The sequence below is a fragment of the Elephantulus edwardii genome, unplaced genomic scaffold (assembly GCF_000299155.1).
Source record: "Elephantulus edwardii isolate Elephantulus edwardi_28Jun2011 unplaced genomic scaffold, EleEdw1.0 scaffold00133, whole genome shotgun sequence".
In the NCBI taxonomy this organism is placed as follows: domain Eukaryota; kingdom Metazoa; phylum Chordata; class Mammalia; order Macroscelidea; family Macroscelididae; genus Elephantulus; species Elephantulus edwardii.
The window spans coordinates 5526058-5549914 of NW_006399883.1; the positions used below are offsets into that span (position 1 = coordinate 5526058).

Genomic DNA, 23857 nt, shown 5'->3' on the forward strand with positions numbered 1-23857 from the left:
CACTGTTTGTTGTTATGTACTGTCAAGTCAGAAATGATGCACAGCTGACCCTCCAATGGGTTTTCAGAGGCAGTAAACCACATGAGAGCAGATGGCCCTTCTTTCTCTTGCAGAGCAGCCTGGGAATTTGAATCATATGCCTTTGGGTTGACAGTGCAATTACTTACCACTAAGCCACCAGAGCTGATAAAATGATCATATGTCCACTGAAATACTTTCAACTTGACTAGAAATGAAACACTTACTTGCTTATCAAAATGGCATTCTCCTTGCAATCTTGAGTGAACGTCCATTTCCTCCTTGCTAGGCCTGTTAGGGGATAGGTCTCTCTGACACTTCCAGGCTTCTCTTTGTGAGGGCAGTGATTATCAACGGCTTCAAGCATGGCATAAACTTTGACACATTCATTTCACCTGAGGAAACTAAGCCCAAAGCAGCAGTCAAGGAAGTGTGAACACCTATCTGAGGTGGTTCCCCACAGCACTGCTGAGAACACTGACGTTACCAAAGCAGAGTGAGCACAGTCACAAGACACCTGTAAGATGGAATACTATACAACCGTTAAAATGATATGTAGAAGAATATATGTAATAGAGTAAAAAATTTTGTAATTTATTAAGTACAAAAACATTATAAAATAAGTATATGATTCTAATTTTATAAAAATGTTTATGATATTCAACATAAGCAAAGGATTTATGTTGAATAGTAATGGTGCTATTGCTTAGAGGTAGGATTATAGGGCATTTTAAGTTTGTTTATACTTCAATGTGTTTTCTAGAGTTTATGCCATAAGCAGTATTGTTTTTATAGTCAGAAAAAAGTGCATAATAATATACATCCTATTTAGGATATTTTTAAAATCTTTTCACAAATTTAAAAATATAGAATTACAAATAGTCAATAACTTTATTAACATATGATATAAAAAATTTTAGTGTGATATATGGAATTCCCAGAGAGTAATTTTAAACATTTTAATGCACTTATTAAAATCCTAATTTACAAGACACTTTGTCTTACCGCCACCAATCTTTCAATACAAAAATCTTACAATATTGTACTTCCTATAAAACTACAACATTAAAATTGTGGTTAGGTAGTTCCTTTTCCTTCCTGACCATTCTAATATAAGAAATGTCCATCAGTCCACTGCTAAAGCTTCTGTATATCAAACAATAAGTTACATAGCTTCTGTACATAATTACAACAGGATTATTAGAGTTCCGGGATGTGGTAACATACTACACTGCAGTCTAACACCACAGGCAAAGAGCTACTATGCATGATGCCACTTGTAGCCAAGGAAAAATAAGATGGAAGCGTCTGTCCACTCAGACGCCTTTGGTGGAGACTTGAAAATGGTAGAGAATTAGCAACAGTTGTGTTAGGCACGCATCCAGAGCAATTCCAGGACTAATTCTGGAAAAGCCTGGTTGTTTCCGTGAAACATGCAAGATCCTAAACTCTCCCACTCTTAATCCCCATAAAACTCAACACTTTCATAATGTACTCTTTATTAGCGATATAAAAATAATCTATGTCTTAGATTCATACTTGACTTCAAATTCTTAAAAGTATCTGAAGATTTTTACATTTTCTTCTTTGAGGTTCACTATAATATTGTATCATTCAGCTTAGTCAAGTTTGAATAAAATAACTGAAAATGATTTTGGCCAAATTTTATAGGCATACGACTCAACATGTGAAAGCAGCTAACGAATGTTAAGATCATCTCCACCTTGAACATCCGACAAAGCTCTCAGCACTAATGCTTGTCCATTATTACAGAATAGTCACAAAACATCATTGAAAATGTGAAATCTCAGATTTTTTTACCATCAACACTTCAGAATCCAGTAACTTGGAATACAAATAGTGCATTACATTCTGCTGTATTGAGAAGACTTAATATTGCAATGTTATGAAAACAAGCAATTTAACTGCACTGCATGAAGTTTACAAACCTAGGAAAGTGGCTTAAAACTAAATGCTGATTATCTTTCTGAAGCAGAGCATATATCTAACTCGACAGTCCAGCATGGCACTGACCACATATTAGTAACTGTATGCAGGGAGTCAGGCATGACTGTCTCAATAAAGACACAGGAAAGGGGAGACACTGTCGGCCAGGGGACAGCGCTGTGCGGCCGGGATTCACTCCCTTCCTGTCAGCTTTTCTGGACTCAGCTGCATCCTGGTGAGATGGAAGTGAGGCAGCTGTACTAAGGGCCTCAGTATCTTTTTTTCCTCCAGCATAAACTCTATAAACAAATTTCTCATTTGGTATGGGAATAAATAATTCAATTTTAAAAATCAGGAACTATATTTTCAGCTTAAAGAAAGTGCAAACTCGTAATACAGTAGAGAACAACTGCCTGCCCACAGTCCCTCGAGATGCCTGGCGGGGATTTTCCTTTTCCAGTCACCACTTGTTACAACACTGACATTCCTGTTTTGTAAATGTCCTTGGAAAACTAAAGACATTTTGTTAAGTAAGTTCAAGATATGCTTTCCAGGATGAGATTTTGGGATCGGTGGGGACAGACCTGTAAGAGCAAAGGGAACGACAGCATTCTGTGAACTCTCGCCCCCTCCCCTGGTGGCAGGAGACACAGCGGCATGTCCATCTGTTACTATTCGCGGCTGCTTTCATTGCTCCAAAGTGTGGCTTCCGGTAGCTGTGACGTTTCGCATTCTGGCGCCCTCTTCTTGGATGTGTGCTGTCTCACATGTTGTAGGCCACGTAGATGGGGTCCAGCTGGTCAGCCAGGAAGCCATCCCTCAGGTGCATGCGCTGCTTCTCACCCCTTGAGTTGATGGGGATCACTCCCGGGTCCACGATGACCACCACACCCACGACCAGGTAGTGCTCCTCCAGCACCACGTTGGTCACCAGGGCCACCAGATCCAGCGCGTCCTGCTCCAGGCCCTCCAGCTCCACCACCACCACCAGCAGGTTGGTCCATGTGAAGACGGCGCTGCGGGTGAAGACACAGATGCCATCAGAGGGGGCAGCACGGCTGCGCGGGACCATGGACACACAGGATTGGGTACCAAATGACAGAGCGGTGAAAAGACAGGATGATCATTAACATTATACTCCTCCCTAGCAACTTACTACTTAAAAGTTAGATTAAATGTGTTCTATAGGATATAGGGAGCTCTGGTAGCCTAGTGGCAAGAAGCTGTACTGCAATCCCAAAGGCCCAAGGTTCGAGGCCACCAACTGCTCTGTGGGGGAAGGATGGACAATCTCCTCTTATGCAAATAACTGCCTCTGAAAACCTGCTGGAGGGTCAACTGTGCATCAGTTCTGATTCAATGGTACACAACAAGAACAACAACAACATAAAAGTATTTATTTTATTAAAGTTCTCCCTAGGAATCTAAGAGTATGACTTAATGTGATAGCTGTTTATGCCCTGAATCACAATCATTTAAACCTAGAAATTCACAATGGAAGCAGACACATTTCAGGATTAGAAATACAGCTACCTTACATTTTGCCTGTACATCTGGAGACAGTTTCTGGTTTTAACACTAATTAAGGAAAAAGATGCAGCTCTAACCATCAGAGGCAGTGTGCTTTGCAGCCTGTGTTGGGGCTGTTGTCATGGCCCTGGGGCGTCAGGCCCCAGTGTTGAGTGTGGGCCTGAGCACTGGTGCCCCTCCCAGAGCGTACTGCCCAGCACCACCCCAGAGCCCTGCGCCCTCACCACTCGGCGATGCTTCTGTGCGCCCGGATCACGGAGGTCTCAATGTCAATGGGGTGGTAGCGCATGCCTCTCAGCTCAAGTGTCTCGTCCAAGGATCCGACAACATAGAGTGCATCATGCCGCTCTGCGAGAGCACACAGTCAGACGTGCGGAAGTCAGGGGGACCCGCCACCTAACCTTCCCAGCGCTCTGTGCTAGCCACCCCTCACACTCCCTCAAGCCAAGAGCTGGCCGGCTGAGAATCACCGGACTCCACATCATGGGATGATTTCACTGTGGTGCTGTCCTTAACTCTGTAGTCATTAATGCTTTACTCCATTATCTCCACAGGCAACCACCACAGTAATAAGCTCTGGCCACATATGAATGCATATTTACTTTTTAAAATATATTATTTTTTATATAATGTTTTCTGCCCAGGAATAATTCTTCTTATCCTGGGTAGAAACTGTATTTGCAGGGGCTGAAAGTCCTGATTGGATCCAGTTAGCTGCCAACGCCACCCAGGTCCCTCAGACATGAACTAAACATCTGAGTTGATCATGGAGAGAGTGATCACACTAGTTAAATAAATACAGCCGTTTTGGTGGATATCAAGTCAGCAAAATGCACTTCTAGGATGGGTGGCGTCCACTGGGAAACCATGTTAACCTATCTCAAAGAACAACCAGGAAAAGCCACAGAGGGAGGTATTAGAGTCTGTCAACCCTGCACACCCAAAGACATGGACCACGAAAGCAAACAGCAAGGTGAGCCCACAGGTAACAGCAAGCCCTCCACAGGGCTGTGGGCAGCGTGTCTCTCTACTCTGGACACATCCATGCACCACAGAGCAGTCACCAAGTCACTCACCTCCACTGGCATCTGTGAGCTCCGTCCTCCGGAGGAAGCCAAGGTATCCGGTCCTGGCCCAGATGGTCTGGGTGTCTCCAAAGCTCAGGCGGGCACTGAAGTGGTCTGCATGCAGGGCCTCTTCCCCATAGACTGTGTAGTACCCAGTGGCATTGTGGGGACTGCTCACCCAGATCTGGGGCCAAGGGGACAGGACATCATGTGTCATGAACATGCCACTTTCTGGCAGTTTGAGGCCCTACTGAAGAACAACTCTCAGGAAACCTGCTATGAACAATTCCATTCTGAGAGCAGGAGTGCAGCATGGGGATTATTTTCAGCATCTCTTCTCTGGGAAGCTATTTTACAGGTTAAAGAAATAACTTTCATTTCCTTAAGTTCTCCGTCCTTTAGCGGAGGACTGACCACTTGTAGGTCTCTGTCATACATCCAGTTGGTCATAATTAAGAAAAAGTAGGGAACCAACTAGATGCTCACTCATTACACTAATGGGATCCCTTGAAGAATGGGTAGCCATGTAGAGTCATGTCATGACAAGGACATCAGGACACCAGCCTGCATCTGTGGAGCACACAGGTGTGAGCATGCAGACCACAGGACCATGACCACACACCGACAGATGTGCCCCTGGAAATTTTAAGAACGATTTAGACTGGTCCTCAGCTACAGCTCTGCAGAGGTAAGAGTCCCAGGATCCTCTTGAGTATCTTTAAAAAGCATAGCCCAAAACAACTATATCATCTCACCCCAGTAAGAATAGCAAAATTAAACAGAACAGCAAGCAACATATGCTGACAAGGTTGTGGAGAAACTGGAACCTTTATTCACTGTTGGTGGGAGTGTAAAATGGTGCAACCACTGTGGAAGGTGGTATGGCGCTTTCTCAAAAAGTTGCAAATAGAGATACCATTTGACCCAGCAATTCCACTACTGGGAATATACCCCAAAGAGACCACAACTGACATCCAAGCAGATATATGCACACCCATGTTTATCGCAGCTTTGTTCACAATAGTAAGGAGTTGGAAACAACCTAAGTGCCCGTCAACAAACGAATGGATAGAGAACTGTGGTATATCATTCACACAATGGAATACTACGCTGCACTGAAAAAACAAGGAACTCATGCAATATTATTCAAAATGGGACCCTGGAGGACATTATGCTGAATGAAGTATCTTAGTCACAAAAGGACAAATACTGCATAGTGCCACTGTTGTAAAACAGGACTGACCTTGGGGTTGGGGGGAGACTGAGAAAGATGGGATAAATAATGTATACTTCATTGAAACAGATGAGGGAGAAAACTGCTTAAAAGGGATATGGGATTAGGTAATTTTGTCATGACGGGAGTCCAGAGCCAAGGCTGCATAGTGGAGTGAACCTGGGGGGAGGGATTGTAAAACAATGAAAGAATTTTTTTTTTACTTTTCAAAGAGGGGAGTGTACTGGTGGGGAAGGTTGGGAGTGGAGAAAAGTGCAACAATGAATGAATGGAAATCCAAAGTCTCTGTAAATTTTCATTGAAATTAATGATAAAGTTTTTTTAAATAGCTCATTATGCTAAGTGAAGTATCTCCATCCCATAAGGACAAATACCTTATAAGATTATTATAGAATGGGTATGAGGATTCAAGGTGGGGAGGGTGGGAGCAGAGGGCTGAGGATGGGCAGGGGGTGGGGGTTGTAATGATAGGGTCGCATAATATTATGGGTGGAGGGAGGGGTGATTAAAGGAAATGGGAAAGATCTGCAGTGAAAAACAATGTATATGAACTTTGTAACGAAACCAGTATAAAATAAATTTTTTAAATAGATTTTTTAAAAATGAGGCTCAGATTAAAAAAAACCAAACAAGAAACACCACAAAGAGATAGCCCAAGGCAGAGAATGGCATCTGCTACCCTAAAGCCTAGGCCCTCACAAGGGCAGTCTCTCCTAAAAGACAAGATCATGATAGACTAGGGACGGTCTCCTCTTCTGCTCAAACACCAGGACCATCTCCCAGACAGCACTTGTCTGGACAATGCTGGCTGACTATATGAGGGGCCCTCACACCAGCACTCACGTCCCACACTCTCTGCCCTTCCTGTCAAGTACTGGCCCTTCCCCACAGCCTGCTCGGGGTAGGTGCCTGGCTTGGCTAGGAACTGCTCTTTTAGAACAGCCAGAGGTGTGTGGCCATTCCCTCCTTGATCTCCCTGTCACCTGTTCCTGATCGGCATCTCTAGACCCAGAGACCTAACAGCCTGGGGTTCTCAGTTGGCAACGAAGGCACAGGCTATGGAGATACACAGGATTCCTTGAGGGAGGGGCGGGAGGAAAAGGTCCTAAAATAATATGGTAGTAGGTGCGCATGTTAGCAAAAGGGAAAATCAGCTTCTAGCAGATTTCCAAATGGCCAAGAAATCCTATATCTGTGCAGAAAGGTGAAGATGAAAAGTAGAGGTACATGACCCCTTGTGTTGTGAAGAGTATTTAGTGTTCAAAACGACTTTGCTAGCCATTGAATTTTACTTTCCCATGTGCATGGGCGGGAATATGTGAGGGCCTGTCAGACTATCTGCAAGGGGACTGGATAGTCTTGCCATTAAAGTGAATGGTTCCAGCAGCAGAAAGAGAAATCTCATCACCAGCAAAGCAGCAGCAACAGCAATAGGAGAATGTAATGTGCCTTTCAGGACTTGTGTCAGTCTGCTAGGGTCGATGGGAGTTGTAGCAGCCCAGCAGAGAACCAGTGACCTGAGGTGAGAAAGGGCGCACCATGGGACTGCTATGCCACTGAACCAGAGCTAAGAGCCTTTGTTCAAGTTTGCTGGAGGACCAGGGCAGAGGAAGGACAGCCAATATTGGCAGGATTGAGAACTCTGTAACAGCCTGAAGCCACAAGGCTCAAGGCTGAGATGTGCATGAGCACATTTCAGAAGTGATATTCTGTTACTAACCTGAATGAAAGCATTTTTACTTCTCCAATATGGTTCTGTGTATTCTGTGAGCTATCACATTGGATTTTGGACCCAGCAAAGCAGTAAGACTGGATGAGTAGAAAGAGGTATGGGAGTGTGGGGACATGTCTGACCTCATGGGAATTGGTTTGTTGTTTTTTTTTAATTTTTGTGTGCGTGTACCATCAAATCAGATCTGACTGGTACAGGAGAAGATTGTCCCTCCTTCCCCAGCAGAGCATGGGAATTGGTTTTGTCGTGTTAATGCTGTTGAGAGAGAGAGATCCCCTTTGTGAAGTTGGTAAAGGTCAGATACAGCCATCCCCAGGTGGCCCTTGCTCTTTTTACACCTTCCCTTACTAACAGCCTCCCCAACCCTCCACCCTCGCCTGAACCCCAGCAGTACTCACCTCTCCCAGGTGTGAGTCTCCGAGAGGCCCTTTGGTTTCAGTATGTGCAATAATGACCTTCACTCCTGGGAGGATCTGCCAAGAAAATTGAGTCCCATATTAAAGAAAACACAGTGTGCACTTCTGATTACTTTTTTTTAAATTTTACTTAATTTTTGAAGAAACAGGAGACATTAAATTAAAAAAGAAAGCAGAACCAGAGGAAAACCACTGCAGTTTCTAAGAATTGACCCTATCATTTCACACAGGTGTATGAAAGGGTCTACATTAAGCTCTTACTGTCTCCAGAATACACTGCAATCTGCTCACCACTCCATGTGAGGACTCCACGTTCAGGGCTGCTGAGAGCAGAGACCCTGCTGCAGGCTCTCAGTCGGCCCTGTGACTCCACTGAGCCTCACTCTAGTCATCCTTGGCAGCGAGAAGACCAGCCTGCTGGCAGCCTAGCCCGTGCTGATTCCAAGGGACAGAAGTCACCATTTTCTGCCCTGTGCCTTGCACTTGTCCAGTGTCACAGAGAACACTCGAGGAAAAACGCCTCAGTTCCTGTAGAGCTTGTTATCAGATCCCCTGAGCTACACTGAGCCTGATTGCCTGTGCATTGTTTGCAGGTGTGAGGACAGATCAGGAGTCACAGGAGGGTGGAAGGAGGGCAGAAGGCTGCTCTTAGGGCAACACATGGGTCTGTGCCAGACCCTTTTCCATCCGCTGCTATGTCCTCTCTGTGCCCTGTCCTGCTGGCACTACCCTACCTTCGTGGACACCGGTGCAGCCTCTGTGACCTTCTCCCCATGTGCCCCACTAAAGCCAAAGTTCTCTCTCCGGAAGAAAAATCAAGCCCAAGTTATCTGTAATAGCACACTGTGGAAAGGGAAAAGTCTAAGACATGGGACAATTAAAAGATGATTGAATATTATGGTTAGCACAGGAGTCCAGAAAAGGTTGCATAGAGAAGTGTACTTGGTGCAGGGGCGGCGAGGTGGGGTGGTGGGAATGGTATACCAATGAAGGAATTTTTTTCTTTACAAAGAGAGGAGCCAACTTGGGGGGGGGGAGCAGGGAAAAAAGTGCAGCAATGAATGAATGGAAATCCAAAATCTCTGCAAATTTTTATTAAAGTTAATAAAAATGAAAAAAAATAATGGTACAATCAGACATGAGAGAAGACTTGCTTGAGGCTTAAGGATACAGGGGAAATGAGTTTAAGTTTACAAAAAAAGTAATGCAAAACTTTGTGGAGTGTGAGCTCTACAAACAACAAAACAATAATAGAAGTCTGTTAGCACTGGGTTGTTTAGGGACCATGTCTGTTCTTGATTCATTCATAATTCCTGTCTCAGCTGATTTCTTAGATTGACTTTCAGAGAAAGGGCATATGGTTGGTGAACTTGCCAACACCTTCTTGCACAGCTAAGATCTCTGTTGTACCAATGTGTCCACACAATCTTTCACTCACTTATCCCCTTAATCATTTATTCACTCATTCACGTGTTCTTGCATTTGGAAAATGTTTGCTGAGTCCCTACTCTGCCAGGCACTGTTGGGACAGGTGGTGGGAACAAGCAGTGAGTGATGTAGACGGTCCCTGTCCTGAGAGTCTTTAATGGGACTGGCACCGACAAATGACTGCTCAAGCCGAGCTACCACTGTCTTCAACCCTCTGTGCTGAGCCAAGTGCCTCCTCCTTGGCCCCGAGCTTGTGCAGCCTGTTGCACCTTCACCACATACCACTTCTGGTAGTAAGTGTCCTCTGGTTTCCAGAGTTTACTTGGTCATTTTGGTGAGGATATGGCAAATATTTATGCATTCCGTTTCTTGTTCAACAATCTCCAATTTTCCTACATTCATACTTCTCACGTTCCACGTTCCAATTGTTAGTGTCTGCTTGCAATTATTTCTCCTCCTTTGTGTATTTCCCAATTCAAGGGCTCAGCCTTAGGTGCCGTATCTGCTAGTCTAACCTAAGCGTGCTCTGTTGTACATAGACGAAGAAGAGACTTGCTTGGCTACACAATCAACTCTTCACACCAGTAGTCAGGTAATCAAAAGACAAATCGTATTAGGAAAATCTGCTGTCACAGACCTCTCCAGAGTGCTAAAGAGCAATGAAGTCCTTATAAAGACTAAGGTGCGCCTGCTCTTCACAATTACTTGCTACGCATCAGAGAGCTGGACAATGACTAAGGATGACAAAAGAAGGATTGATGCCTTTGAGTTATGGGGGTGTGAAACTCAGACTGCTATACTGAGGTAGATGTAGCAGTTGGTATCATACAATGCCTTTACTCTATCCACTTAACTTGTGCAAACTATGTCCTTGTAGTATGACAAAAATGTGGTGCACACTCACCAGACCCCTCTTAAATGTTTCTAACAGATGTGTGGCGATGTGCACAGGCGCTGCTCAGGGCACAGTGCACCCCACACCCTCCACCTCTCTGTCTGTCTTCAATACTGTGAATTCTCAACTTACTTCTGCCCAAACTTCTCTCTCATCTCCCTTGTGAATTCCTGCTGGGTTTATACAAAACTTCACATTCTATCATCCTCCTTTGCCTTGTTTTCTCCCTTGCTTGGTTCTGAGCTCTGGTATGGACACACAGACTTAGCTGTCATTTCTATGTTTCTGAAGGGAGAGGGAAAGGAGGCTATGCTTGTGCCCAGTCTATTCCAGCTACATGTCACTAATGTATGTGAGAGCACCTGTGGCCCCCGCACTTTCCACAGCTGATGTTAGAGACAAAAAGGAGTGAAAAACAATGCGGAATGCAGGTCTGAGCTTCTCCTACCTTTCCAGACTCCATCAGTGGCAGGCTGTGTGGAGAGCCCCGTTCTACCAAACGCACCCTGGAATTAAGAAAGGAAAAAATGGCCAAGTAAGCACATCACACAGAGGGTCATTCCTGACAGACCATGCAACAACTAGAACTGATGATCACGTCTGCCTGTCTGCCGACAGTGGAAGGACAACAGCTGGTCAAATGACTCACCATGACTACTGTGGGCACCTGCTATGGGCGTCATGCAGAACAGGCCACAGCCTGCAGATCACTGGTCACTACTGGCATCTGCTGCACACCGCCAGTGTTCCCTACTCAGCTGACCTAGCCCAAGGCTGTGGAGGGAGATGAGTTTTGTGCCCTCTGGTTCCTCTATGCACCTAATACTTGCTGCCCCACCAGCCCATTCATAGTTAGGTTGAGCTGCAGTGAGGCCACATCTGAGACTTCAAAGTTGGAATCTGAGCCTCAAAGCTGCGGTGCCCTGAGTAACATCTGAACACAATCATACTGGTCCATCAAGCTGCACGGTCCCTGTTCAGAGATAAGGCCAATCCATACGGGACTGCCTTGGTATTCACTGGCTTACTTGTCTTCCACCGTTTCCCATGGAAAGCTGTGTGTCCAATGATTTACCACTGCTACTCCTTGGTTATGGGGACATGCATGGAGTCATGGGGACACAGGCTCTTCCACTTCTCCTTATGGTGGTCTCTCCACTCTGGGTCAGCATCCTGCCCACAGGGCCCAGGCAGTACAGACCACGTGATAAGAAGGGGGCTCACCCAGGGGGGTGTGGATACCTGTCATGACGCAGTGCCCTCATGTCCACGTAGACTGTGGTCGGGTCTGGGCCAGCTGTGCCCTGGGAGGAAAGAACAGAGTGAGTTCCACTAGGGGCTTGCCCATCAACCCTGAACCACAGCCTCTAGGCTCACAGTCTAGCTGTCCTGAGACCTGCAGCTACGGTGGGCTCTGCCCCAAAGGGTTCATGGTCAGGGAATAGTGCATGATGACAACGGATGAACGCATCAACAGTACAAGAGGAAAAGTTCCCCTCTAGTGGCATTCTAGCCCCACTGAGCTCTAGACTATGAGGAAAAGGACTTGTGCTGGGTTCTAGGAAGTATTTTCACCCGCTGTCTAAGGTCAGATGGTTTGGTACCACCCACCCTGGTTCTGTAAGGACTAAGGATGGCTGAGAGGTTCTCAGAGATGAAGAAAAACAGCTCTCAATTCCTAATTTATAGTTCTTTACAAAGAGCACCAGGTTCCATATTACTAAGTAAGGAATATTTAAACAAAAAGACATTGACATCCTTTTATAAAACCTCATTCAGCATAACTGTGCCTCCTGTGAATTAAGACAAACCCCACTTCCTACACTGAAGTTAAACAGAGCCTTTCTTCTCAAGGTAAAGCAGCAGACATTATGTTCTTGAAAGTTTTACTCTTAAATGTGGCTGAAAGGAGCTACTACAACATTTAAATAACATTGACTATAAGCAAAGTAAGACAGCAAAAGCGGCACTGGATTATCCGGAGCGGGGGTGGGAGGCGGGCACACGTGAGGTCCTACCTGCTCAGCCAGCTTCCCCAGCCTGTTTGGCTGACAGAGGTAAGGGAGGTCAGCAGAGTGGGGACAGAGAGGAGACAGCCACGAGGAGACACAGACAGAAGGCAGCAGGAACACGAGAAACACAGTGAGAGAGAACAAAATGCATCACTTCTCTGAAAGAACAAACGCGGTCCAGCTATACTCTTGCAACCCTGCCTCTAACTCCGTATGCCCCGCCTATGGTGCTCACATGACAAACAAAACAGACTGAAGCACAGCACAAGCTTTCGGCTGGCACTGTGGTGGGTGAGGGGCACATGGCAGCTCCTGGGGCCCAGTCACACCGTCTCGGCCTGGAAGGGACATTCTAGGATTCAGTAAGAGGCCTTGCCCAGTGCAGAAACAGGTTCTCTTTAAGTCAAAGGGCATCACAGCAATGACAGGGACACAGGATGCTGCTGCTCTAAAAAATACAGTTTCTGTGGTCAGGACCTGCCTCGTGCCCCAGCCTGTCACATGATGGTCAGGGGCAGCAGGGCCTCTAGGGAAAAATGAAGCTGGTCAGACACTGAACCTGAGAAACTGCCCCAGCCCTGAGCTCTGCCCTGCATGGTGCTGGCTCCATACGCCTTCTCCCCAATGACTCTTAGTTGGTAAAAGGCATTCAATGGGGAATTCTCTAACAAGCCAATGGGTTTTGGGGTGGTTTTTTAACTGTTACAAATACTCATTAACAGTTGGAAAATGGGATATATAAATTACGAATCTAGGAAAATAAGAAGTTATAAAAAATTAAATGGAAATATAAAGATCAACATCCTACGCATTGTTGTTACGTGTCAGTGAATCAATTATGACCCAAATTCACGCAGCAGATCTATGCCCTGACCTGTGCCATCCTCTTCATTTCTTTTTTTGGTTTGTTTTGGGGTGGGCTGTTTTGGGTTGTTTTTTTTTTATTTTCTACAAGTTTATTTACAAAATTTGAATACAAATTTGAACAAATTCAATTTCCCTCACCCAAGCCATTTGGCTTTAGGAAGGTAAGAATTAAGATACCCATACAAAATCCGAAAAGCAGGCCAGGAACCTGGCCACTAAAACTCAGCTTCCTGTCAGTAAGTAAAATCCTTCAAGGCTTCAAAAGACAATTTGTAGCAATAAAAATCATCACATTTATTGACGTGTCTAATGGAAATTTCTGGAGGTGTACACAGAATAGTAAAATAGACTTTTCTTGCTTTTAAAAATTAGCTGTCTAAAAGTATTATATTTTAGGGCATTATTTTTATCGTAGGAGTATGCAATGAGGGTTGCAGAGTGGATTATATTTAGGGGTAGGGGGTGGGGTTTGGGGAGGTGCGGGGCGGGGAGTGTGTACCAATGAGGGAGTTTTTCTTTTGCTTTTCAAGGAGAGGAGCAAATGGGGGGGAGGGGGAAGGGGTTTGTGCGGGGAGAAGGGTGCAACAATGAATGAATGGAATCCCAAAATCTCTGTAGATGTTCATTGAAATGAAAAATAAACAACCTAAATTTAAAAAAAAAATTAGCTGCATATTATAGCCAACTCAAGTATTTTTATAAAAAGCTAAGAGTCAATATTCAAAAGCAATTCCTTTTTCTCCAAATAAGCCTTTGTTCAGCTGTAAGAATACTTTTCAAAACAAAGCCCTTACTGTGCTCAGTTGTAATGTCATTTGTAGATGTATCGTCAAAAGCTCATGAGAAGAATCAGACGGGGCAGTACTAAGGAGCACGGTCCACACTTCTTGCCGGGTTATGAGAAAACCGTCCATTAACCACACGGACGTGGTGCCCCACCGTTCAAAGCTGGCAGACCCTCACCTGTAAGCAGATGGCCACGTTGACCCTGCACCCAAACGTGGTGCTCACGGCGCGCGCCGACAAGCCCAGGTCTTTGAACAGCTTGGAGAAGGACTGAGTCAGGGTGATGCGAGGTCGCTCCTCTGCCACCACCATGCAGGTCCGTACGCAGGACAGGTTCACCCCCCGCATCTGTGGAGAGGCAGCAGTCAGATCCATGTGGGGTGAAGGCAGCAGGGACCCAGCTGGGAGCTTCTGGATGGAATTTCACATGTGGTCCAGGTCAGGCCTCGCTCGAAACAAAGCTCTCTCCTCTCTTGGCCCCTGTGGTTTCAGGTGAATTCTAAGGGTCACTAACTCTGCCCTCTTCCATGTCGGACGCCTCTCGATGCTCTTGTCTGTTCGATCCTAGACCCTTAGAGACCCAGGAGAGTGCCTGGAGGGGCGAGGTCCCTGCTGCTCCCTCTGTGTGGGGCCCTACAGGGACCTCACTATTGGCTGAGAGATTTCAGGAGGATCTCTGGATCTTCTGTGTCCCGTCTCACACGCGTAAAAAAGGGCAGAGATAAGGACAACATCCTCCCAGAGGCTGCTGGCCAGTTGACACAGCGACTCTCTTCAGTCTCTCAAGCTGTAGTCTCCTGGTTCCACCTTCCCCATCTCCTCTCCAACACTTCTCTGTGGCTCCCACTTTCAGTGATTCCCTCTGAGGTAAACACTCCATGGCCCCTCTGGGACCCAATAACGCCCACCAGTCTACCCGTCTACCTTCCACTGTAGCCTGTATGTCTCCACCACCGTCATCTTCATGGAATCCCTGGATTGTTCATCGAGACGTGTTACCACTGACCATGCTGCCTCCGGCCCTTCAAGCCAAAGGCCTGTGTCTCGTACTTGCTTCCTTCCCCTCAGTTGGTGTAGGAGCCCCACCCCATGGCTGTCCCACAGGCTGTCCATAATGAGCCCCCCTTCCCCTTCCTTCACTTTCTCTCCCTGGGTCCTGCACAATCTGGGAAGGATGTAAATACAGCCCACCCTTAGCAGAGGCACGAGTGGGCACAACAGGGTCTGGAGGAGGAAGCTCAGAACAGGAAAAGTGGCTCCTCTAATTATAACAAAACCCAGGGAAGAGCTTTGGCAGTCAATTCTTTTAAAGCTTCTCAGGGTCCAGGCGTGGGGCCTATTAAGAGCTCCTGCAGAACCTCTTCCCGAAAAGGAGGGGAAGAGACACAAGGCGTTGCAGGGAGGCATCAGGATGCACAAAGCCACGAGGCCCCCAGATGTGCACTAACCCCAAGGCCTAATATAGGGATGTGCATCATAGTCACCGCATGATCCCACCGTCACTTTACAGAGCCGTCAAGTCACCACGCCCCCATAGCCCGTGTCCACTCTATGACCTCTCAACTCCCAGCCTCCATAGCCAGGAGCAGTCACTCCATCACCCCTCACCCTGTGGCTGTGCACTGGCACCCTGGGACCCTCACCGCTCCCCTCGTTCCCACTCACCCTGAGGGCACCTGTCTGTGTACCCAGGCCCTTGGTGCACATCTCCATCACCGAGTATGAACAGAAGGTGACTCGGGCCTTGTACTGGCTGACTGCCGACAGCCAGAGTGACACGTTGCTCTCCAGCTCAAGGGGAGGCACCAGGACAGACTGGTGTCCTGAGTAGACACTACAATAAACAGACAAAGGAGCTGGATCAGACACACGGCACTCCCACACGCCCCAGTCACAACATGGGCACAGGGACGCTGCCCATTATGTGGGGACAAAGGATGTCCACCCTGAAAGATGCACCTCCACTTCTTAATTCTCACAATGGCTATCTCACTCAATTTCATTTCTTATTCAGAATCCTAGGCTTTACCTACCTCAAAGACGTGCCCGCATCATCAGTGTCCTCTACCCATACAGTGCCCACTATGCGACCGATTGCACGGGAGTGTCCACTTGGCACAGACACCAAGGTGGAGGCCACCATGGGGTGTGCCCACCTGCACAGGTGTTTTCACACACAGCGACACCACACGGGGGAGGCCACTGCAGGGCGATGCCCACTTTCACAGGAATACCCACCTGCACAGGCACCACAGGGCGAGCCCATCACAGGGTGCCACCCACCTGCACGGACGCACGCACCTACAGAGGGGCGCTCACCTGCACAGGCACCACAAGGCGAAGCCCAGGCCACAGTAGGGGTCAAGGCAAATGGCGATCTGGCGCGAGGGGTACAGCTCACATTGCAGCTTTATGGAGCGGCACAAAGCACTGGTGGCTGCGTGTGACATCTCAGGACAGAACAAAAGGCCCACTTAATGCAGCATACAAACTCCACCACAAACCAGACAGGAGGGAAGCTCCGAACATCCCACAGAACACTGACGGCTCAGCACACTTAGCTCTGACTTTGAGAATTGCTCAAATCCCTTACGACTTATTGTCAACACCCAGATCTTGACATGCTAAAAACTTCAAAATCAAATTTCAGGGTATTAAGTTTTTCACTGAGCACTGGGCTCTGAGTAAGAAAATGGCTTCATGAAAGACAGCCTCTCTCCTTGAGGCCAGTAGCCTTAAATCAGAAATTTTAGACACTAATGCAAGACACAGCACATGCACCTTTATCAGGCTCACCTCCCACAAAACCTAGTGTTATTTAACACAAACTACGAGGCAGTACTATCGTTCCATCTACTTCCCAGCAACCACAGCTAGAGAAACCCACCTTTACACCTGCTAGGATCCCTGTGGTGGACACACTGAAGTCCAAGTAAGCAAGCACGTCCGGGGACGGAGGCCTGAAGATACTGGCTACCTTCTTTTTTGGAATGTCATCTGTCAGGAAAGAGCATGAAGACATGTATTATGACGCATAAAACTTTCGGCTTTCAAAGGCAGAAGATAAAGCATGCCTGGGCCCAACAGGACCATGCAAGGGACCACAATGGCAGACGGCGGTCGGTGAGGGGGGTTAGAAGGTCTGGGCAGGGATGCCTTGGCTTCCAACTGAGAGAATGAGAGGCGTGCCCAAATTCACAGAGCCATGGTTGACCCAGGATCCCCAACCACATCAAGAATGGCCAGTATAGGGTTCTCAGGGCAGCGTCTCATAAAAACCCCCAGGATATGGTTCTCCTATGAGCTCTAAGGCAACAGACTGCCATTCCAGGAACTAACGAATTGAAGACATCAAGGTTTGGTGGGGGCAAGCATCATTCCCTACACAGGAACAGCAAGAAAACCTCCTGGGAATCGTTTCCAGTTGGCCAACTTTGCCCTACAACAGCAGCCAGTGTCAGCGCTGGGCCTGGTAGCAGCATTAGGGCTCAGCCTCAGTGTGTCAGAGGTGCCCTATGGTGCCAGGACATTGGCCTGCTGGGCACAGTGAGGAGAGAGAGCCTGTCTACTTGCTAGATGCTTGTATGGTGAGTGTAGTTGGGCGGCCAAGGAGTGATGTTGGGCTGGATGCCTTAACGACTGGGGGCTAAACCATGCTTTTCTCATTCAGAGTCAGGACAAGCAAGGGCATGGCAGCATTAGCCAATGACAGGGAATGATATTGTGGAGGATATAGAGGCGACTGTGTCCTCAAGAAGGCAGGAGGGGGAATAAGAGGAGCAGAGCTGGTACGGCCACCACAGGAGCACAGGTGAAATGGGTTCAGGTGCACCCCAGTGACGCAGGGACACTGGGAAACCCTGCTGTCATGTGGACATCACTCAACTAAACACCACACCATGATGCCATCTGGTTCCAAGGAGGCTCCAGTCACAGGAGGCCAAATATTAGCAGCATTCTTCCCATTCACTTAACATTCACTGTTCGGTGGCAACACTGCAATCCTTACAACCAAGAAGAAAATCAGGCCATGCTAGCAGGTGCAGGCTGGTTTGTACCTGTGTCTAAAATGGTCGGCCAGGTCCTGATGTCCACGGCGGCGGCGGCCTCCTTGGACTTGAGCAGCCGCATGATGGCCTGCGTGGTGAGGACGCATGCAGACTTGCTGACCTGCAGGGAGCACAGCAGTGTCAGGCCGAGTGAAACCAGAGGTCTGGGGAAGGGAGGAGGTCAGCGCACCCTCCTGGACACCCTGCCATCCCTGCGCCCCACTGCAGGAGTCCCGCCACGCTTTAGGTACCTCCACAATCATCTTGACAGTGGGCAGAGTGGTGGCCAGGTTCTGAGGATGTGGGGGTCGTACAGTGACGGGCACACAGCCACAGTACAGACAGCCGTAGAAAGTAGCGATGAGGTCCACCCCTGGGGAAACAACAGTAATGCATCAACAAACTAGGGTTCTCTGGCACTGAGGAGCTTGTAAAGTCACCGAGGACATTTTTGTGAGGAGAAATGTGTAAACATAAAAAGACAAAAAGAAAGCCAGTCATGGTTAAACATGTGAGTTAAAGAAGTCATAGTAATGATAATAAGAAGTCATGGTTAAATAATGTGAGCGATGACTCTCGATGTTACACCACAGCAATAACATCTCAATTTAAAAGGGAACTAGATAATACCAACAGCAGCCAAAAGATATATGTGTGGTCACATAAAATTAAGTGTATGGATAGGTAGTCAGAGGTGAGTAGATGTGTGGGCACAGAATAGAAATGTCTCTATACATATGTACACATACAGTAAATGTGTGCACAAATATATACTTACAGAGAACATAGGTAACAGATACTTCTTAGGATCTGCTGCTAAAATTCAGTGATTGCTGTTCTATAACTAAACAGTTCAGTGAACTGGCATCACAATGAGCACGTTCATAAGCCACAGCTCCATCTATCCTGAGGCCAGAAGAACTAGCTGGTGCCTGTCACTACCAACTGCTCTGATCAGAGCCACAATACACAGACCCAGACAGATGAGGAGCGAGCAGAGAATGCAACTCAAATTCTTAAAAACATAGCTCAAACTTACTGAAGGCTAGAAGACTCCTGTGCTGTGGTGAGTTACTCGGTGTGGCTTTTCTAGCCACTGGCTTGGTTTTCATCACACGGCTAGGTTGTTGTGAGGTGCTGTCCAGCCAATAAGAACGTACAGTCACCCTGAGCCTTCCCCTGTCCTGTGCCTTCCTCACGGCCTCTGACATTCTCAAGCCCACTGTGAGTGTCACATCTTCCTCTCTTTCGCTGACCTTTACAAGAATGATCTTTTCCCAAAGACTGGTTCCTCCTGGCAGTATGTCCAAAGTATGTGAGGTGAAGTGGCACCATTCTTATGCAGCTGTTTAACAATGGCTGGGTAGCTGTTGTTGTTGTTAGGTGCCATCAAGTACGACTCACAGCAACCCTCTGAACGACAGATCTGAATCCTGTCCTATCCTGCACAATCCTCGCCGTCTCTGGCACACTTGGGCCTGCTGCAGCTGTCATGTGTCACTATACACATGTGGAGTATTCATGGTCCCCACAGAGTGACTGGACAGCTTGCCAGTAATATAACTAAGGTAAACAGCACCTTTGGGGTAGGGATATGCACGTAGGTATACAGGGTACTAATGAGAGGATTTTTTTGCCATTCTCCCAGGCTTAAACTGAGCACATTCAGAGGCAGAAAAGAAAAGTGTGGTACTATTGAGAAAGAAGAAGCAAAGAGTGTAGTGAATTGTTCTGGGCCAGTTATGCCTCTGAGAGATGCAGTGAAAAAGAGACACAGCTGCAAATGTAGTAGAGAGAGGGCAGAGAACGTAGGCTGGTGTGAGACAGAGCTGAACAACTCCCTCTCCCGGAGATGACCCCCCTGACATGCTATTTAAATCCTGACCCAAAACTATCCTCTGAGGTCACCCTCAGTGTAATGACAAATTGGCAAACGTGCCATCGAGTCAGCGACGACTCCTAGTGACCTGTGAGCCATGCCCTATCCCGAGGCAATCTCACCATCTCTAACACACTGACCTCACTGCCAGTCACTGCGCTCCGTTAAAACATCACCCAAGCCCCACTGAACCTTCCCTGTACTTCACCCCGCCTCCTTCCCCCTATTTCTGGCCCTTCCTCTCCTTTCTCTTCGGAACATTCATACGTACCTTACTCAGTTACATGAATGACTACATGAAAACCAATAAAAACAACTTATAAAAAATTTTAAAACAGGGAGGAAAAAGGGCAAATGAAAAAGTGGGCAATTTAGAAACCTGCAATTACTTCCTTTTTGCCTAAAGAAAATATAACTTCTCAAAAAGCTTTTTTTTACAAAAAATCATCTGAATGTCACCAAAAGTCTAAACATTTTTCTAAAGTAAATATAAGCCTCAGAGGCAGGAAAACTAGAAAACTGGAAACAGGGCAATCAGAGTGTAGCTAAAGGGTTTTCTCCTCCCCCGTTGATGGAAAGTTAAAGTGCATCATCAGTCCCTTTGGAAAACAATGTGACACTATTTATTAGAATAAGAGAGTGTGCACATAACCCACCCATGGCCACTTCTCACAGAAGTCCTATCACAGGACAGCCATACATGGAGGAGATGCTGGCCAGCACAGCTCCAGGGACTGGAGCACCGGTCAGTGTACACTCACTGCGCCCTTTAGCAACATAAGGCAAGCTGGAAGAGTATCAGGTGGATGTGAAACAGAAAAGGGATTCAAGAAAGTATATATGAGACATCCTCAATTTCATAGCACATTGACCAACTGTGTGTGCACATTCATGTGTATGTGAGGCACACCTGGGTGTAGAGAATGACTTACATGAGACAGTGAAGAAGGGCTGTCAGGGGAAGGGGCTGTGCACTTGATGCATGTGTAGAGAGGAGGGAAAAGGAAAAACAGAGCCGGATGAAAAAAAGAAAAGAAAGTCTGCACTAAAAAAAAAAATCATGCATGTAATCACAAGTGGACATTATTTCAGATCACATACATGGGTCAGTGTCTATGGGTAAAAGTTAAATGAAACATTAAAATATAGCTTAAAATTGCAGAAGACTAGTTATATTAGCACAGGGTAGCAGGACGCAGTGTGCAAGCCCAGTGGGGTTCCTGGCAGTAAACCACAGGCAAAGCAAAGAATCCACAGAGAAAGTGAAGGTGCACAGGGAAGGGAGGCCAAGCAAAGAGGAGGAGATGGTGTGGAGGGGCGGGGCAGTGGGGGTCACTGTTGAAGGGAACCACAGGGGACACTTGAAGGGACTTACCTGGGGGATAGACCAGGGCCACGTGGTCCCCAATGCTGAGTCTCCCCCTTTCCATCAAGGCGGCAGCCACGCGCTCAGCCTTCTTGTGCAGCTGGACACAAGTCGCGGTGCTGGTCACGGTGCCCTGGGAGCACACAGATGTGTACAAAATCTCACCTTCTCCTCTGAGTCCACATACGTACTCTGTGCACACCATGTACTCTGAGCTCCGAGGAGCAGGACCTGGATGGTACAGTGCTCACAGGAACATGCCTGGCAGTTTTCTAAGTATGTATTTTCTAATGCAATTCCCAAGAGGGAATTCTTTCACATCTGCCAAGGATGACAATGCATTTCCTGAGGCGCACCCTCAGGGCCCTAGGAGCGTCAGTCACAAGTACCAAGGGGACCGTTGTGGTTTTTAATAAATGAATTCACATATAAAGGCATTATAAAGACACATAATAAACATCCAGGTTCTCATTACCTTTGTTCATACTGTTTCATCTTTTTTTTTTTTTTTTTAAAAAGATTCAGAAGCCAACTGTAGACCACCTCCATGCCATCTCCTCCCTCCCCAACAGGGATCCCTGTCCTCAAACCACACTTGCACGAATAACAAGTGACACATGGAACAGCATCTTTCAAGTTTCCGTAAATAGATGCTCAGTACAGAGAAGCCCGTGTTTCAAGCCTTACCTGCTTCTCCATATGGTTTTGTTTAGATTTTTTTCCTGGTGTTTACAGATCTGTGAATGGTGTAAATGATCTGTTGTATCTGCTAAGTGTATGCTCCAGGGCAGAAGAATCCTCTTATTCAGATAAGGACTGTACACTCAGCAGTCTTACTCATTCCAATCACTTAGCAGTAGTTATCTTCAGAATTGTAGGGAAATAATCCTGTTTGTGGCTTTTGGCCTGGGATTTCATTCTCGCGCTCCTCAGTACTCAGTGATAGGGAATCTGTCCACTCAGCCATGTCTGGATGCAAGCCTGTACCCTGCATCCAAGGTGTCATCACGTCCCGTAGGTGCTGCCTCTGCACATCACAGCACCACTGTCCTGTCACCACACATGTTCCAACACTGTCAGTGCCTCCCACCTCCACCTCCTTCCCACCTCCACCTCCTACAGCCTCTCGTGCTCCACTTCACTGCCTGCTCTTCTGCAGCTCAGACATCACCTGTAGTCAGAAACCATGTGTACCCTCTCTGTTCAGCACCACCCAGGAGTGCCAGGGGTACCATTCAGAGTCACAGCTTCCCTGCTCACTGGCGCCAGTCACGCAGCCCCTTGGTTACATGAGTGGGGCTGCGCTGGAGCCTCTCTACCCAATGAGGCTTTTGCTCAACCAGAGCAGCTTCTGTGTGGTACACCCATTCTCAACGTGCAGACTTTAGGCTGCTGGTTCATGTCACTGTTGCAACATCTGCTTTATTGATCTAATGATCTCATTTGGCCACTTACTAAGTACTGGCTGTCTCCATGCTTTAGAATTCAGCCCATTTAAAGCAAATGCTCACCACTGAGTGTTCCTGGGCTGCAGGTACAGGAGGGAACCAGATGGACAAGCATTTGCTTCTACAGAACTTGCTTTCTTGGCCACAAGATCGAGGCCGTCCTACCTTGTTATCGTTGTTCATCATGCACATACTCAATAACTGTATCTGTGGGAAGACATGCTGGCCAGGAATGGACAGCACTGGGGGCTGGACTAGCACTTTCCAAGGGAGATGTGACCTTCATTGTACCAGCCACGGGGCATATCTGATTTGTGATTTCTACTGTCACTGAATTTTTTATGCTTCTAGTCTATCATCTTGCCATAACTTGGATAGGAGGATCACAACTTACTCTCTTTATCTCTTTAAGGGCACCTAGCACAGTATTATACTCAGTACCCTGTACTCAAAACCCATAAAAGAGGGGTCTTCTAAATCTGCAGCAGAATGTGCAACAAGGACTTGTCCCTTTAAGCCTATAAACAAATACAGAAAGTCCAACTGCCTAATTTTTGCAAAATAAACCTACTTCTCACTTACCAACTATCTTAATATCCAACATTTTTAATTTATAACCATAGTTTTAAAAGAAACTATTAACTGACTATTTTGCACATTAACTACGCATATGTGGGTAAGAGCTGAGGGGTGAAGTGGAAAGTAACACTGTCTAAGATGATTTAAGACCTTGTGTAAACTTGACTGAGCCATAATTTTGTGATGTCAGTTTTTGTAAGATAATTTGGTAGTTATGGAATGATAAAATCTGACCTAGTCGTCCTCCATTGTGATGCACATGGCTATCCTTCATTTTTGCATACCATTTGGTCTCTAAACCCTTAACTATGTCAATGGGTATAAACATCTTTTAGTTAAAAAAATTTTAGAGTATCTCTATATATATTAGGGACACTCTGATGGCTCAGATAGTGAGTTGTGAATCTCCTGGGGTTTGAATTACCAATAGCTCTACGACAGAAAGACAGGTAGTCTCTTCTCATTTCAATCTACAGCCTCAGAAACACAGTGGAAGATTGCAATGAGTCAGAACGAACTTGACGGCAGCTGAGTTTGTTGCGTACCATCAAGTCGGAATCAACCCACAGTTACCTTCCAGCGGTTCTTTAGAAGCACTTACTTG

At 46.6% G+C, this 23857-nt stretch overlaps 1 protein-coding gene across 2 annotated transcripts in view; it reads right to left on the reverse strand.

Annotated features, from left to right (window-relative positions):
- Positions 1–2728: 2728 nt before the first annotated feature.
- Positions 2729–23857, reverse strand: part of DIP2A (DIP2 disco-interacting protein 2 homolog A (Drosophila)) — a 150183-nt gene continuing 129054 nt past the window's right edge. For both annotated transcript variants that reach the window (XM_006893921.1, XM_006893920.1), the window contains exons 26-38: positions 21236–21359; positions 18233–18354; positions 17991–18102; positions 16820–16929; positions 16252–16382; positions 15598–15766; positions 14110–14280; positions 11510–11571; positions 10716–10773; positions 7927–8001; positions 4572–4746; positions 3720–3843; positions 2729–2981 (exon numbers count right to left, since the gene is read on the reverse strand). In XM_006893921.1, the coding sequence (XP_006893983.1) occupies positions 2729–2981; positions 3720–3843; positions 4572–4746; positions 7927–8001; positions 10716–10773; positions 11510–11571; positions 14110–14280; positions 15598–15766; positions 16252–16382; positions 16820–16929; positions 17991–18102; positions 18233–18354; positions 21236–21359 (1686 nt within the window). The remainder of the gene's footprint in view (positions 2982–3719; positions 3844–4571; positions 4747–7926; positions 8002–10715; positions 10774–11509; positions 11572–14109; positions 14281–15597; positions 15767–16251; positions 16383–16819; positions 16930–17990; positions 18103–18232; positions 18355–21235; positions 21360–23857) is intronic.